Source organism: Podarcis vaucheri (genome assembly GCF_965113315.1).
Source record: "Podarcis vaucheri genome assembly, chromosome: 7".
NCBI lineage: Eukaryota > Metazoa > Chordata > Lepidosauria > Squamata > Lacertidae > Podarcis > Podarcis vaucheri.
This window is the reverse complement of record NC_138765.1, coordinates 29,046,233-29,062,169: the sequence shown is the minus strand read 5'-3', so window position 1 is coordinate 29,062,169 and position 15,937 is coordinate 29,046,233. Positions and strand designations below refer to the sequence as shown.

At 42.7% G+C, this 15,937-nt stretch overlaps 1 protein-coding gene across 3 annotated transcripts in view; it reads left to right on the top strand.

Moving 5' to 3' along the window:
• Positions 1 to 9,501, top strand: part of ARID1A (AT-rich interaction domain 1A) — a 131,345-nt gene extending 121,844 nt beyond the window's left edge. For all 3 annotated transcript variants that reach the window (XM_082231462.1, XM_082231461.1, XM_082231460.1), the window contains 7 exons: positions 32 to 201; positions 351 to 492; positions 1,260 to 1,385; positions 1,491 to 1,587; positions 3,637 to 4,510; positions 5,123 to 5,253; positions 6,448 to 9,501. In XM_082231462.1, the coding sequence (XP_082087588.1) occupies positions 32 to 201; positions 351 to 492; positions 1,260 to 1,385; positions 1,491 to 1,587; positions 3,637 to 4,510; positions 5,123 to 5,253; positions 6,448 to 8,160 (3,253 nt within the window). In that variant the 3' untranslated portion in view covers positions 8,161 to 9,501. The remainder of the gene's footprint in view (positions 1 to 31; positions 202 to 350; positions 493 to 1,259; positions 1,386 to 1,490; positions 1,588 to 3,636; positions 4,511 to 5,122; positions 5,254 to 6,447) is intronic.
• Positions 9,502 to 15,937: the final 6,436 nt, after the last annotated feature.

Here is a 15,937-nt window from a genome sequence, read left to right as displayed (position 1 = left end):
GTTAAAACAGTTCCTCCTTTTGTTGGCTCAGGAGTAACTCAGTAGGCCTTCAGGACACCTTTCCCGATGGCAGTGATCCTACTTTCCAGAAGAGGAACTCCATGACTCCAAACCCAGGGTACCAGCCCAGCATGAATACTTCTGACATGATGGGTCGCATGTCCTATGAAACAAAGGATCCATATGGCAGTATGAGAAAAGGTGATGTTATCTTTCATACTATAGCACAGAGCCATTAAACTCTCTAATACCATGAAAGGAGCTTTGGAACAAAATAGCTTTAATTTTATGTCCAATATAGCTTCATGTCTTCCTGCTGAAGATTGATGGTTTCCTTTCTCCACTTTCAGGAAGTGATCCCTTTATGTCCTCAGGGCAGGGCCCCAACAGTGGTATGGGTGATCCTTATAATCGTGCTACAGGTCCAGGGATGACTAATATGGCCATGGGGCAGAGGCAGCATTATCCTTATAGCCCTTATGAGAGAGTGAGGTGAGTATTCACCCTGGGTGCATTGATTCTATTATTGATTGATTGATTGATTGATTGATTGATTGATTTATCCATCCATCCCACCTTTCCCCCAGAACAAGCCAGTTCTCAAAAATGAAAACAGATACAGACTCTATGCTGCTATACCAAGCAAATCACAGTTATGCAAATATTTGCTAAATGAACACAGCATTTTTCTCCCAGAAATATCAGTTTTCACAGAATTTATGTGTCTCAGGTTTGGGTTTACAGGTGAATATGTTTTTCAGGAGTATGTAAGTGGCAGGAGGGCTGGATATGGGCAAGATAGGCTTTGAAGGATTGTGGTGTTAGTGGAACAGGACTAGAAGATGTGACAGATGAGGTGATGGCTGGACTCTGTTTCCTGAACTATGGAGCCTTGCATGAGCACCACCCCACCTTGTCAGACAATGAGGACTAGAAATTCTACAAGGAATGAGAAATTTAAAATTCTATACAAAATGTACAAGATTGTACAGAACTGCAGAAGGCAAAGAGAGCCCTGGTTCTGTAACATGCATTATATTTATTTGCAGTGGTGATTGTTCTGTTAGGTCAAGTATGGGGAAACAGTAGCCCTCCAGATGTTGGACTACAACTCTCACCATCCCTGGCCATGCTGACTGGGGATAATGGGAGTTTGGAGTCCAAAAACATCTGGAGGGCTACCCCTGTGTTAGATTCTTTCTTTGTAGATGAGGGCTAGAATTGCTTATAGTGTGAGGGTGTGCTGTGTTTTCCTTCAGGACTGAAGCTGGAATGGGACCTGAAACCAATTTAGGAACCGGAACACCCCAGCCCAACATCATGCCTTCCACTCCTGATTCAGGGATGTACTCCCCAAGCCGATATCCTCAGCAGCCACAGCAGCGGTAGGTTCCAGTATGCCTCTATTGTGTCAGCAATGCAGTCACAATAGAATTCCATGGTGTTCTGTGCATCTGGGAAGAAAACTAATACTTTCATCTTTTCTGCAGACATGATTCCTATGGCAATCAATTTCCCACTCAAGGTACATCCTCCAGCAGCCCCTTTCCTAGCCAACAAACCACCCTATATCAGCCACAACAGCAGGTGAGCTCCCTGAGGTTTTGCAATTCAACTGATAAAAGATTGTGGTGGTTGCGACCTATGAGCAGTCACAGAAGGGAAGGATAGTACTGGTTTAGTTCAGTGGTTCTCAAAAGGAGTGGCATGAGAGGATGGCAAGTGCGGCGGGAAGATTCAAGGACAATCAAATTAACATTTGAATATTTCAGTGTAGTATTGTATAAAAATATTTGGGGGGGGGGGATTTACAATCAGAAACCGTATCCATGCCTCTATTCAAGATTATTGGCTCTGCAACATATTGTTGTGAACAGAGTATCTGCTCTGACAAATATGAAAGATCAAAAAGATGCAGGCTTCCTCAACCTTGGCCCTCCAGATGTTTTCGGACTACAATTCCCACCATCCCTGACCACTGGTCCTGCTAGCTAGGGATCATGGAAATTGTAGGCCAAAAACATCTGGAGGGCCAAGGTTGAAGAAGCCTGGAAAAGAGAAACACTTCTTTGCATTGATGAAATGAAAGTTTGTTTTTCTCAAATTAGACATAATATAACTGATATTACCCTGCAAAAGCAAGCTTACACTTCTCATTGAGTTTGTATACATACTTAAGCTACATATGTAAAAGGCTCGTTTATAATTATATCATGTTCTTATGTAGCTGTGTTGTTTTATGCTTTCTTGATTTCCTATGATCATATTATAAAGTAGTTGTGTTCTGTGTTAAATCAAGCACTGCTAGTTGTTTCTTCTTTTCCAATGCATTTCTTATCAATAAAAAATTTGGTGTGGTATAATAAAAAATTATCCTGAAAGTGTGGCCCAGAGAAACATTTTTGAGAGTCACTGGTTTAGTTTAACAAATGCTGGGATTTCCTGGCTGAAAGGGAGAAAGGGGTGGTCTTCCAAAGCACACCTGAGTTGTCCAGAACTGTTCCCATATTTGTTCTAGATCTCCAGGCCTTAATTGGGCTTTGCCTCTATTGTGCTGTGGATTTTGCAGAGGGAACTTAAACATATTCATGCTAAACAAAGAATCTTTTCTGTTAGTTGAGAACTAACTTTCTAACTTATCTGCAAAAATATTATCTTAAAATGTAGCTGAGCTAAATCAAATCGTAGTTCAGGAAATTTAGGCTAGGTGTCCACCCCTCAAAGATCTCCCTTTTGTGTAGAATTCAGTTTCAGTATTTCTTAATATACATAATCACAGTGTAATTTTGTGTACAGGGTTCTCTTTCAGTCTTGGCAGTATATATGACTCCTGTCTTCTTATTTGAAGTCAAAGCTGGAATATAATTATGTCTCACTTGGATGAGAAGGTGTTTACAGTTGTAAAGCTTGGTCTATAACCAAAAAATCCAGGATTTGATTATTCTTATAGCTTTGCCTTAATAATGTTACCATAGCAGGATACTTGAAGGTTGAAATATTAATAATAAAAGCCCTGTTATAGAAGCTTAATCAGCTGTTTTCAATGGGCACCTTTTACTCTTTTTATTTTTGGCATAACTCTGCACACTCTTATCTTGCCATAGACCCCTTGCCACAAATCATTTCTATTGTCTGGAGCCATGTGGCTGTAGTCAAATTTGCAGTTACTGATGTGATCAAGTATAGTAGGCCCTGGTGAGCAAGGCTTATGAAAACCAGCATCATGTTAAATTGCATCCAGTCCCCAGTCTTAGACTTGATAGTGTTTGTGTTTTCCCCTCCTAGTATATAAAGGAAACCATGGCCATCTCCAAAGTGCTTTGATATAGTCCTGTATACAGCAAGAGAGGGAGGCAAAATAAGGTTAGCTTTCAATGTACTTTATTGAAAACCTCTTCCAGCCTGAACCAGTTATACAACATATTCTGTACACAGAGTACAGCTGTTCATTTTGGACAAGGAGATAATCAGGTTTGAAGCTTCTAGTACCAAACCCTGGTACACCAGAGAACAGTTCTGAGTAGGATGAGAGGAAACTGATGACTTCATGCTGTTCTGTGAATGCTGTAGGTTTCTGCCCATAATCTCTTAGAATGAGAGCCACTTATGAATTGCCAGCTTTTGTTTTCTTTCCAGAATTATAAGCGACCGATGGATGGCAACTATGGCCCCCCAGCCAAACGACACGAAGGGGAACTGTACAATGTACCGTACAGCACAGGCCAGGGACAGGCTCAACAGCAGCTGCCTCCGGCACAAACCCAACAACCAAGCCAGCAGCAAACTGCTCAGCCTTCTTCACAGCAGGAAATCTATAACCAGTATCCGAACACATACCCTGCCACAGATCGCCGACCTGCTGCTGGGCCACAGAACCAGTTCCCATTCCAGTTTGTCAGAGAGAGGGTCTCTGCTCCCCCAGGCTCTAGCACACAGCAGAATATTGCTCCTCAAATGATGGGTGGGCCCATACAGTCCACTCCAGAGGGCCCACAGCAAGGCACCATGTGGCAAGGGCGTAACGAGATGAGCTACAGCTATCCCAACCGGCAGAGTACTGGTTCTGCACCCCAGGGTCCTGCATATCACGGAGTGAATCGAACAGATGAAATACTACATCCGGATCAGAGGGTTAATCACGAAGGACCATGGCCTTCTCATGGAAACCGCCAGCCTCCTTATGGGCCCTCTGCCCCTGTGCCCCCAATGACAAGGCCGCCCCAGCCCAACTACCAGACCCAACCCAGCATGCAGAATCACATTCCTCAGGTATCTAGTCCAGCACCTCTTCCCAGACCGGTGGAAAACCGCACCTCTCCAAGTAAATCTCCATTCCTGCACTCAGGGATGAAGATGCAAAAGGCAGGGCCTCCTGTCCCTGCCTCACATATAACACCAGCAGCTGTACAACCTCCTATGATACGACGGGACATCACATTCCCACCTGGATCAGTGGAAGCTACACAGCCTGTGATGAAACAAAGACGACGTCTGACCACAAAAGATATTGGTAATTGAGCTCTCATTCCCTTGAGTTGATGGGAGAGTGGTGTGTGCCAGACCACAAGGCACCCTTTGGTGTATCATGCAGGGATTTGGAACCTACAGCCTGAGGGGCTGCATTCACTTGTGGGCAATCTTCCAGGGACCACACATCCGGGGGTTGGGGGTTGGACACACACCACTCCATCCAGGCAAGCAAGAGGTATTATTACAATTCAAGGGCACATTCCAACCAGGTAAGATCACTAGAGGAGGACACAGAGCAGAGCCAATGAGGGGTGTGTCATGGGCAGAGAAGGGCCAATGAGGGTTGTCAAGCCTGGAGGCCTGGAAATAGATGGTCTTGGTTGCTGTGGTTATGTCTAGTATCCCTTCATGTGCTGGATGCAATCCACAGGGAATTTTGCAAACCTAATGGAAATCATTGGGAGCCATGCAAGAGCTTTCTTAGATTTGTGCAAGGGTGATTCCTTATGGAGTGAGAATTCAAGTCTAGTCCACCTGGCTGGGTGACTTGCTTTTGGTTCTTGTACAATGTAGAAAGCAGGATTCAGGGACAGGTTTAGTTTCATTTCATTCTGGGAGTTCAAATTGCATCAAATGTGTTTCTATGTTGCAGGAACACCTGAAGCTTGGAGAGTAATGATGTCTCTGAAATCTGGGTTATTGGCTGAAAGTACATGGGCGTTGGATACCATAAACATTCTGCTGTATGATGACAACAGCATAATGACCTTCAACCTTAGCCAGGTGAGTTGACACCTCCAGGAGACAGGGCTTTGAAATTTAAAAGTGGAATTGAAAGACACGAGCAAAAGAGTAACATAGAAATGAGACTAAAATTTGGGCTGTGTGTATTCTGCATAGTATGGAATTCAGCATCTTGAGAATCATTTAATGTCCTTAGGGCTGAAATATTAGGCTTGATATCTTTGGGGGTGGATAGGGCTTCCAGAAATCAGGCCATATGGTTTCCTGTCTTTGCTTCTTGTCCCTCTGTATGACTAGAAGTAACAAAGTTATATAAAGTATGTAAATCTAGACAAATTTGCATTACTTAACTGGTATCTGTATCTGTGCAGAATGTTAACTGTTGGATGTAAGTGCACACAATTTTTTCTTATCGGTGAAATTTTAAGTGCTGGGGCATTATTATTATTATTATTATTATTATTATTATTTCAATTTATACACCGCCCTATACCTGGAGGTCTCAGGGCAGTTCACAAACATGGTGAAGAGTGGATAAGACAAAACAACAACAACAATAACAACACCGGAGCCCAGGACCTACTAGGGTTAGGATTTGCGAGTTAATACATACAAAGACCCAAACAATTTACTTGGGGCATTAGTCCACAAAAGCCTTAGTCCACTTTATCAGAGGTCCTGATATACAGGGCATTTATTCATAAAAGCTATATTACATTTGTTGACTCTTTAAAGGTTGTTCAAGACATTCTGGTTGTCGTGCAACAGACTAACATTGAAAGTTTTGATTGTATTTTAGCATATGCATTTCAACTTACAGGTTTGAAACTAGGCTCAGATATAACATAATACTATGGTTTGGTGCTACATGAATGAACCTAGAACTTGTGCACTTACTTTTTCCATTGGGTCCTGCGATTGTTCCCCTCCCTTGTTTGTTTGCAGCAAGCCATATTTTTCCATTATGTTTGAATTTGCAAACTATGGTTTGCACTTGTCATTCAAACTATGGTAAAACCCTGGTTTCTAGGGCAAGTGCAGACCAGAATTGTAAACAAAGGTTTGAGCATGGTTTTCAAGCAGTTTTCCAGTTTGGATGTAATGACAATATGTGGTTTTGACACAAACGGGAGAGAGAACTATGATTTGGCATTATGTCCGAATTGGGGCAAAGTTGTCTTCAGGGGCAAGAAAATGTTGCAGTTTCTTATTTCATGTTCTGTTCCCTTGCAGCTGCCTGGGTTGTTGGAGCTACTAGTGGAATATTTCCGACGATGCCTGATAGAAATATTTGGAATCCTGAAGGAATATGAGGTGGGAGATCCAGGACAAAGAACACTATTGGATCCTGAGAGGGTCAGCAAATCTTCGAGTCCTCCTCCTGAAGAGGGGGATAAAGAGGAGCCACAGAGTCCTAACTGTGAGGAGGAAGAGGAAGGGGAGGAGGAGGCTGCCTTTGCAAATAAAGCCACAGCGCCTCTTGAGAGCAATGAGGAAAAGCTAGTCAGTAAATTTGACAAGCTTCCAGTCAAGATAGTGCAGAAGAATGACCCATTTGTGGTAGATTATTCTGACAAACTTGGCCGGGTACAGGAATTTGAGAGCGGGCTGCTGCACTGGCGGATTGGTGGGGGAGACACCACTGAACACATTCAAACCCACTTTGAAAGCAAAATGGAGCTGTCGTTGACTCACAAGCGAGCTCCTTGCAACTCTGTTTTGCGAAAACATTCTGTAGCTGAGAGCAACCCAGTCACCCGAGAGGGAGTATCCCCTCCATCTGACAGTCCTCCGGAGAAAAGAATAACGGCTACCATGGACGACATGCTTTCAGCACGACCCAGCTCATTGGCAGCGGAGGAGGGAGTAAGAAATGTGGAGGTGGCAAAGGAAAGCGGTAAATTCCCATTTGGCATTAGTCCAGCTCAGAGCCACAGAAACATACAAATCCTGGAGGACGAACCTCACAGTAAAGACGAGACGCCCCTCTGCACACTTCTAGACTGGCAGGATTCGTTGTCTAAACGTTGCGTCTGTGTGTCTAACATCATCAGGAGTTTATCATTTGTGCCAGGCAATGACTTTGAGATGTCTAAACACCCTGGTCTGCTGCTGATCTTAGGGAAACTGATTCTCCTGCATCATAAGCATCCAGAACGCAAACAGGCGCCACTGACATATGAGAAAGAAGAGGAGCAGGACCAAGGAGTGAGCTGCAACAAAGTGGAGTGGTGGTGGGACTGCTTGGAGATGCTGCGTGAAAACACTTTGGTCACATTGGCCAACATCTCTGGCCAGCTGGACCTTTCACCATACCCTGAGAGCATCTGTTTGCCTATCCTAGATGGACTCCTCCATTGGGCAGTGTGTCCTTCAGCAGAAGCCCAAGATCCTTTTCCAACCCTGGGGCCTAATGCTGTCCTCTCCCCTCAAAGACTGGTTTTGGAAACCCTCAGTAAACTCAGCATCCAGGATAACAATGTGGATTTGATCCTTGCAACGCCACCCTTCAGTCGCTTGGAGAAACTCTACAGCACCATGGTGCGTTTCCTTAGTGACCGAAAGAACCCGGTGTGTCGGGAGATGGCTGTGGTACTACTGGCCAACTTGGCGCAGGGCGACAGCTTGGCAGCTAGAGCCATTGCTGTGCAGAAGGGCAGCATTGGCAACTTGTTAGGCTTCTTGGAGGACAGCCTGGCAGCCACTCAGTTTCAACAGAGCCAAGCCAGTTTGATGCACATGCAGAACCCTCCCTTTGAGCCGACCAGTGTGGACATGATGCGTCGGGCAGCTCGAGCGCTGCTCGCCCTGGCCAAAGTGGACGAGAACCACTCTGAGTTCACGTTATATGAGTCACGGCTGTTGGACATCTCCGTGTCACCTCTGATGAACTCGTTGGTTTCACAAGTTATTTGTGATGTACTGTTTTTAATTGGCCAGTCATGACAGCCGTGGGATGCCTATACCCCCTGTGTGCGTGTGTGTGAGTGGAGGACTTAGAAACTGATTGTTGCCCTTTATTTATGCAAAACCACCTCAGAATCCACTGTCTGCCCTGCGCTGTCCTGCTTCTACCTTGGGGAAAAAGATATTCCCCCTTCCCTCACCTCTGCCCTTCAGATCTGTCCTAAACCCCTGTTCAAGGAGACAAAGTTCTGCCTACATTAAAAAAAAAGACTTTTTTTATTTTAACCAAAGTTGCTGTTGTTTACAGTGAGTTTGGGGAAAACAACTTTGTCCTGTTACCGCATCAACAGGCGCTACTTTCATAACTGTTTTTAATGGTAAACTCTGAAGGACAAAAAAAGTGACTGCTGAACTCTTGTGTGGTTTATCGTTGTACATTCACAATCTTGCAGGAACCAAGAAGCTACCAGTTGTTAACAGACCTTGTCCAATGGAGGCCTGTGCAGTAGAGTGTAGAACTTCATGTACTGTACACCTTAAACTGTAAACATACTGTAATAATGTCTCACATTGAAGAAGAAAAAAAGCTGGATCAGCAGCAAGCTGTAGTTTTTAAAAATGTTTTTAGTTAATGTTGAGGAGAAAAAAAGGCTTTTCCCCCAAAGTATCATGTGTGAACCTACAACACCCTGACCTCTTTCTCTCTTCCTCCTTGATTGTATGAATAACCCTGAGATCACCTCTTAGAACTGGTTTTAACCTTTAGCTGCAGCCTCATGGCTGCCACGTGTGTATATATATATGACGTTGTACATTGCACATGCCCTCAGACTCCTTGCAGTTTTGTTCCCCTTCTCCCTGCACCCCTTTATAGTATGACGAGTTAAACGAGTTGATGACCTGCAAAAGCGAGACACCAATTATTTAATCTCTTGCCAGACATCTCTCTTTCTTTCTTTCTTTCTTTCTTTCTTTCTTTCTTTCTTTCTTTCTCTTTCTCTATTTCTCTATTTCTCTCTCTCTTTCTCTCTCTGGAGGATGCTGTACAGGTCTCTGTGTATAAAGTCATTGCTGTCTCAGCAGCCAATCAACTTATAGTTTTATTTTTCCTGGGGTTTTTTTGTTTTTTGTTTTTCTTTCTAATCGAGGTGTGAAAAAGTTCTAGGTTCAGTTGAAGTTCCTGATGAAGAAACACAATTGAGATTTTTCAGTGATGAATTCTGCATATTTGTATTTCAGACGATGTAGCTAAAAAAAAAACTTGATGTAAATTCCTCCCTTTTTTCCTTTTTTGGCTTAATGAATATCATTTATTCAGTATGAAATCTTTATACTATATGTTCCACGTGTTAAGAATAAATGTACATTAAATCTTGGTAAGATGTTTGTGAGGGTTTTCATTTTTGAATGGCCCAAAAGGCCGCCTAGTGGGATCATCCACACTTCTAATTTGGATTGATTTCATAAATGTAAATTGTATTTCTAAAAAGAAAAAAAAATGACTCCTGGGTTAAAGGAAGAGACTCCCCACTTCCAAAGGGAAATACGTGGGATTTCTGTTTTGAAATCAGGAAACATTTGTTGCTTTGAAGATTAGAAAAGTAAGCAGTTTTTTATTTTGGAAGAGTTTTTACCTTAACTTTAAACACCTTCTGCCTGAGGGCCCCAAAGTGTGCCTGCCATGTTGCTAAGAATTTATAAATCAGCCCTGTTCATGACATCTACAGGTGTTGAAAAGGTGGGTAGTGGCGGGTAAAAAATACAGAATATATGGATAAATCTCCCTCACTCCTAGTTCTGTGTTTCTGAAACGAGGTCAGTTTCTTTGACCCTGTTGGAAATGGTAATAAGCAACTTTCATAAAGAACAGGGATCTGCAGACTTTTTCAGCAGGGGGCTGGTCCACTGTCCCTGAGACCTTGTGGGGGGCCAGACTATATTTTGCAGGGAAAAAACGAACGAATTCTTATGCCCCACAAATAACCCAGAGATGCATTTTAAATAAAAGCACACATTCTATTCATGTAAAAATATGCTGATTCCAAGACCGTCCGTAGGCCGGATTGAGAAGGCAATTGGGCCGGATCCAGCCCTCGAGCTTTAGTTTGCCTACCCATGATAAAGAACAACAAGAAATACAGTAAAGCACTTTTCCAGGTTAAAAGCTGGTATAAATTTACATAAGTCTGTGAAGCCGGTATTAACAGAGCTTTGTTAATTGGTAGCTAAATTTGTGTCCTGTCCTTCTACATGTGTGTATCTGAAGAAGTGTGCATGCACATGAAAGCTCATACCAAGAACTAACTTAGTTGATCTTTAAGGTGCTACTGGAAGGATTTTTTTTTTTTTAACTATGGCAGACCAACACGGCTACCTATCTGTAACTTCTACATAACAGTAATGGAGCTTTTCCCCCTCCTCCCCTTTTGTTTCCCCAAAACGGCTCTGGGAGGTCAGGAGAACCCCCAGAACAGCACAGGAAGGGAGAAGAGGGCAGGTTGTTCCTTCAGGCAAGCAGACATGTTTGCGCTGATGCTGCAGTCTGCTTAGTGCTGCATTGAGTTACTATTAAGAATAAATACACCATTTATATCCCTCCCTTTTCCTCCCATAGGAACCCAGGTGTACAATGTGGGGTGGGAAGGACAGTTAAGGATAAAGTGCTTGAAAAGGAGATAAAAGCATAATAATAGATATTTAATATTCCATAACCTTAAATAAACATGGCAAACACATATTACTAAAGCACTCCTGTACTCTGCACATGCCAATTTAAAATGGGTACTCCTTTGCTTAATTGGACAGACATGTTTCAGCTTTGAGTCTTCATCTGTGGTCAAGCATAGATAATTCTTAGGCTTTAGAATAAGAAATTACAGTGGTACCTCAGGTTAAGTATTTAATTCGTTCCAGAGGTCCGTTCTTAACCTGAAACTGTTCTTAACCTGAAGCACAACTTTAGCTAATGGGGCCTCCTGCTGCTGCCACACGGCTGGAGCACGATTTCTGTTCTCATCCCGAAGCAAAGTTCTTAACCCGAGGGACTATTTCTGGGTTAGTGGAATCTGTAACCTGAAGCGTATGTAACCCAAGGTACCACTGTATTAGGTAAAGGTAAAGGGACCCCTGACCGTTAGGTCCAGTCGCGAAATTATTACCTGGAACATAAATGAGGGTTATCCAGTTGCAGCATTCTGTCAATCACCACATCCAGTGTACACATTTCTTAGTATGACTAACATTGGCTACAACCCTATATTAATTTATTTAGTGACCTATCTTCTTTTAAGAAGATACTTTTAAGTTTTCACATTGATTTCAATAAGGTCCAAATGTGACTAATTTGACAGTTTTGTACCTCTGTGTACACATTAAATTAAGGATTATTTTCAAATACTGTTAGAAATATTTCAGATAGTTAGAAATAATTTGGTTGAGTACAAATACAATACAGAGCAAGTCATCATATTTCTGATTTCTAAACTAAAGCCATAGCACAGAGGTACCAAACTGTCAAATTAGTCACATTTGGACCTAATTGAAATCAATGTGAAAACTTAAAAGTTGTGGCTAAAGTGCCACAGATTTCAACAGAGGCTAAGTGCAGCTAGCTTAGTCTACTTGTATTTTACATTGTTAGCCCCTCTGAGACACAGTGGTCTGAAGAAGATAGGTCACTAAATAAATTAATATAGGGTTGTATCCAATGTTAGTCATACTAAGAAACAGGCTTATTGAAATGAATGGACATGACTAACATATGCCCATTGGTTTCAATGTGTCTACTCTGATTAGAACTTTGTTGGCTTGGCTACAACCCATATAGTCTTACCTTAGAGGCAGAGAGATTTCCCTCCTACCTCATGAGGATGAAAACAAAACCTTGCAGGCAAAAAAAGGAGGATAATTGTTCAAGCTCATTGAATATCTAAGACCTTGATAAATCTAGCTTAAAACAAAAAAATGTATTATATTTGCATCCTTCCCTTTCAGGAGTTCTGGGAGTTGCATACCAGCTTTCCTATTTAGTTGATGCAGCTGAGAGAAGTTAAGAAGGTCTCTGCTGGATCAAATAATCCAACAATGGCCAACCAGATGCTGTTGGGAAGCCCACAAGCTGGGCATGGAAACAGCAGCTCTCTCCTATTGTTGTTCCCCAGCAACTGGTACAGTGGTGCCTCGCAAGACAAAAAGAATCCGTTCTGTGATTCTCTTCGTCTAGCGGTTTTTTCGTCTTGCGAAGCAAGCCCACTGACGGATTAGCGGATTAGCGCTATTAGCGGCTTTTAGCGGCTTATCTGCTGATCGGATCAGCTGATAAGCGGCTTAGCAGCTTAGAAAAAGGGGGAGGAGGGAAAAAAAACCCATCAGGAACTCGCAAGACATTTCGTCTTTCGTCTAGCGAGTTTTCCGTCTTTCGAGGCATTCGTCTTGCGGGGCACCACTGTATTTACTGGTATCATGTTTTGGACTTGGAGTTTCCCTAAAACAGTCAAAACCGGTAGTCCATGACTAAGACATCATCCATGAATTTGCTCCTCTTTAAAGCCATCAAATGTTAGTGGCAGTGAAGTTCAGGGGTCTACAGAGGATAACTAAACAGAGGATTTGAGCTCTGGTTTTCTCATTTTCATCCAACACTGTCCGCTACACCACTCTTGTCTCTTTTATGTGCTCCACTTCCTAGGTTTTCCACTGTAAGCTCTGCACCAACATTTTGTAGTCAACTAAGCTACTCAGAGTAGGCCCACTGAAATTAATAGACCTGTCATGTCCATTAATGGGTCTAAACTGAGTATTACTAATGTTGGATCCAACCTTGTATGGGGACATGGGTGGCACTGTGGTCTAAACCACCAAGCCTCTTGGGCTTGCCAATCGTTAGGTTGGCAGTTCGAATATGCAGATGGGGTGAGCTCCCGTTGCTCTGTCCCAGCTCCTGTCAACCTAGCAGTTTGAAAGCATACTAGCACGAGTAGATAAGTAGGTACTGCTGCAGTAAGAAGTGCGGTCTGGCACTCGTCATGGTGTTCCATGTGCCAGAAGTGGTTTAGTCATGCTGGCCACATGACCCAGAAAAGCTGGGTCCCTTGGCCTGCAAGCAGAGTGCCATACCCCATAGTCAAATTTGACTGGACTTAACTGTCCAGGGGTCCTTTACCTTTAACCTTTACAACCTTCTTGTCTCTTCCACCTGTTTTGCCACAGAAGAGCCAATCTCCACATTTGAATTGTTTTGTACTCAAGCCAATGAAATTTTTAATGTGATTATAAATGGCACTAAAGGAAGTTGAATTGATAGAACAAAGGTGTCCTTAGCTTCCAAAGTCAACCCTGAATCCAAAAGAATATCAGGCCTCCACTCCTGGATAACAAATAAAATAATGTCTTATGGTGTTCTGCAGAACCATCATAAGGCAAAGAGGAGAGAATATAGCCACATAGTCCTTTTTTTTGTCATTTCTGCTTGTGGATCATGTTATCAGTGGATTGTTCTCGGGGTTCCTCCCTGTCCCCTACTTGTGTTATGAAGAAAATGTTTAGATCTGATCACACTTGATTATCTTGTTCTCAGAGATGGATATGAATTGTGAACTAGTTGCAAAGGGCACTTGCTCTTCTGTGTAAATGACAGCAATCATCTCTTAAATCCTTGGAGAAGATGGTTGCTAATGCTATGTGGAAAGTGCCTATGTAACAGTAGCTTCTGTTTATTAAATATTATATGCTACTTTTTTGTTAAAATATCCAAGGCAGTTTCCAGGGGGTGCTTGGTGTAGCAAAATGGCCTTAAAACATCTTAAGAAGAGAAGAAGGTAATGACATAAGAACAGCCATTAGTCACCATTAAAAACCTTGGAGAATAAGAAGTTAGTTTAATGCTTGTAGCCACTTTTCTATTTAAAAACAACCCAAGTAAAATAAAATCTAGCAAAATGCAACCATTTAAAAATAATACATCCATTAAAAATGAAAATAAAAAAAATCCTTCAGTAGCACCTTAAAGACCAACTAAGTTAGTTCTTGGTATGAGCTTTCATGTGCAAGCACACTTCTTCAGATACCAAGCTCATACCAGGAACTAACTTAGTTGGTCTTTAAGGTGCTACTGAAGGATTTTTTTTATTTTGACTATGGCAGACCAACACGGCTACCTATCTGTAATTAAAAATGAAAAACAGGTAAAATAAAAGGAAGTGGTACTAAAATCCCTGCAGGTACAGGTCACTGATGAAAAACTAGCTTAAATTAAAAAATCTTAACCATTTTTTTGCAAGACAAGAGGGTTCCTGATGATTCTCCTGTGGGGGGGGGGAGTTCCAAGTGTGTCCCACCACTGAGAAGGCCCTGTCTTTGCACTCTTTTGCCCATGTATGGACAGGACAGTAAATAGGTTTCTTATAGCTGATCTCAAATGTCATGTACAGCTTTAGATGTCTTAAATCAGGATTGAGGAACCTTTAGGCCTCCAGATGGTATTGGACTTCAACTCCCATCAGCCCCAGCCAGCATTGCCAATAGTTAGGGATGATGGGTGTTGTAAACCTGCTGTGCTAGCAGCAGCCAAATTGAATTCTAAACTGGGAGGAAACTGTTTTTGCACAAATTCATCCTGATTTGTGGGATATCTTGATATATCTACTGACCACAATGCCTCAGCCATTTGCCACTGGTAACAACATTCAGATCTAGTTCTCTAAGTACATCATATGAGGTGTTCTTCAGGGCCATTTCATCCATGACATTTTCCTATACAGCAAAGTGTTTTTTTGTGTGTAAAACCTTTGCAGTTTCACATATTGGCATGGTCTGTTTTGCTTTGAGGAAATAGCTCAGGATGTTACTTGTCTGCTTCCCAATGTACTCTCAGCCAGCTCAAAGCTTGTGACTTGATATATAAAAAATGCAAGTATCCCTAAATTTAAGGAAAGGCAGCTCCACTCTGCTTTCTCAGCCTGGAAGCTTTTGGTTCTTGGAATGTTTCTTGTCTAAGTATATACCATATTGGTTGGAATAGAAGCCTCACTTTCCCCCAAAATTCTGACCATGAAAAATTAAAGTGTGGCTTATATTTGTGATCTTATGGTATGCAGCCAGGAGCCTGGGGCAAACAGTGCCAGGAGTGCAGAAAAGCAGCACCCACCCTGTGCGTAGTCCCCCGTTCTCTCCCCCAAGGCTGGGAAGAGAGAGAGCGAGAAAGGGGAAAGACCGCTGGTAACCCCCCCCCCCCCCAGTATGCAGCCAGGAGCAGCAAGGAATGGAGCGTCTTATATTCAGTTATTCCCCCCCCCCTCCAATTTTAAAAGTGCAGCTTACATTCGGGCCAGTATGGTACACCACACATTTAAAGCACATAACTTACCCCCAAATAATATTGGTAATTGAATTATGTTAAGGGTGCTGGGGATTGTAGCTCTATGATGGTTCATGGGAATCTTCGGGGGAAGTCATGTTCTTTAACTGTTCTTTAAGGGGGAAATCCTATGGCAAGGTCTGCTGGAATGAGCACCTTAGGATGCAGTGGATCTCCATCTCAGCTGGCTTATTCCTAGCTCAGCTGAGCACAGCCAACATTTTATCTTCAACCTCAGCTCAGCTGAAGATGCACTGGCGTGAGCATCCAGCTAAGATGAGGCTTGTGTACATCCCCAAAGAGAGACATGATGGGGGTGTAGCAGGTGCTGGACCAGAGGGGGTGGGATACTTAGGCTGGATCCTAAGAGCATTCAGCTTGTTTGTATGACCAGGTAACCCAGCATAGACAACTGTTTCATAGGCTTGTTTTCTCTCTGCCAGGCTTAAGCAGAGCAGCAGC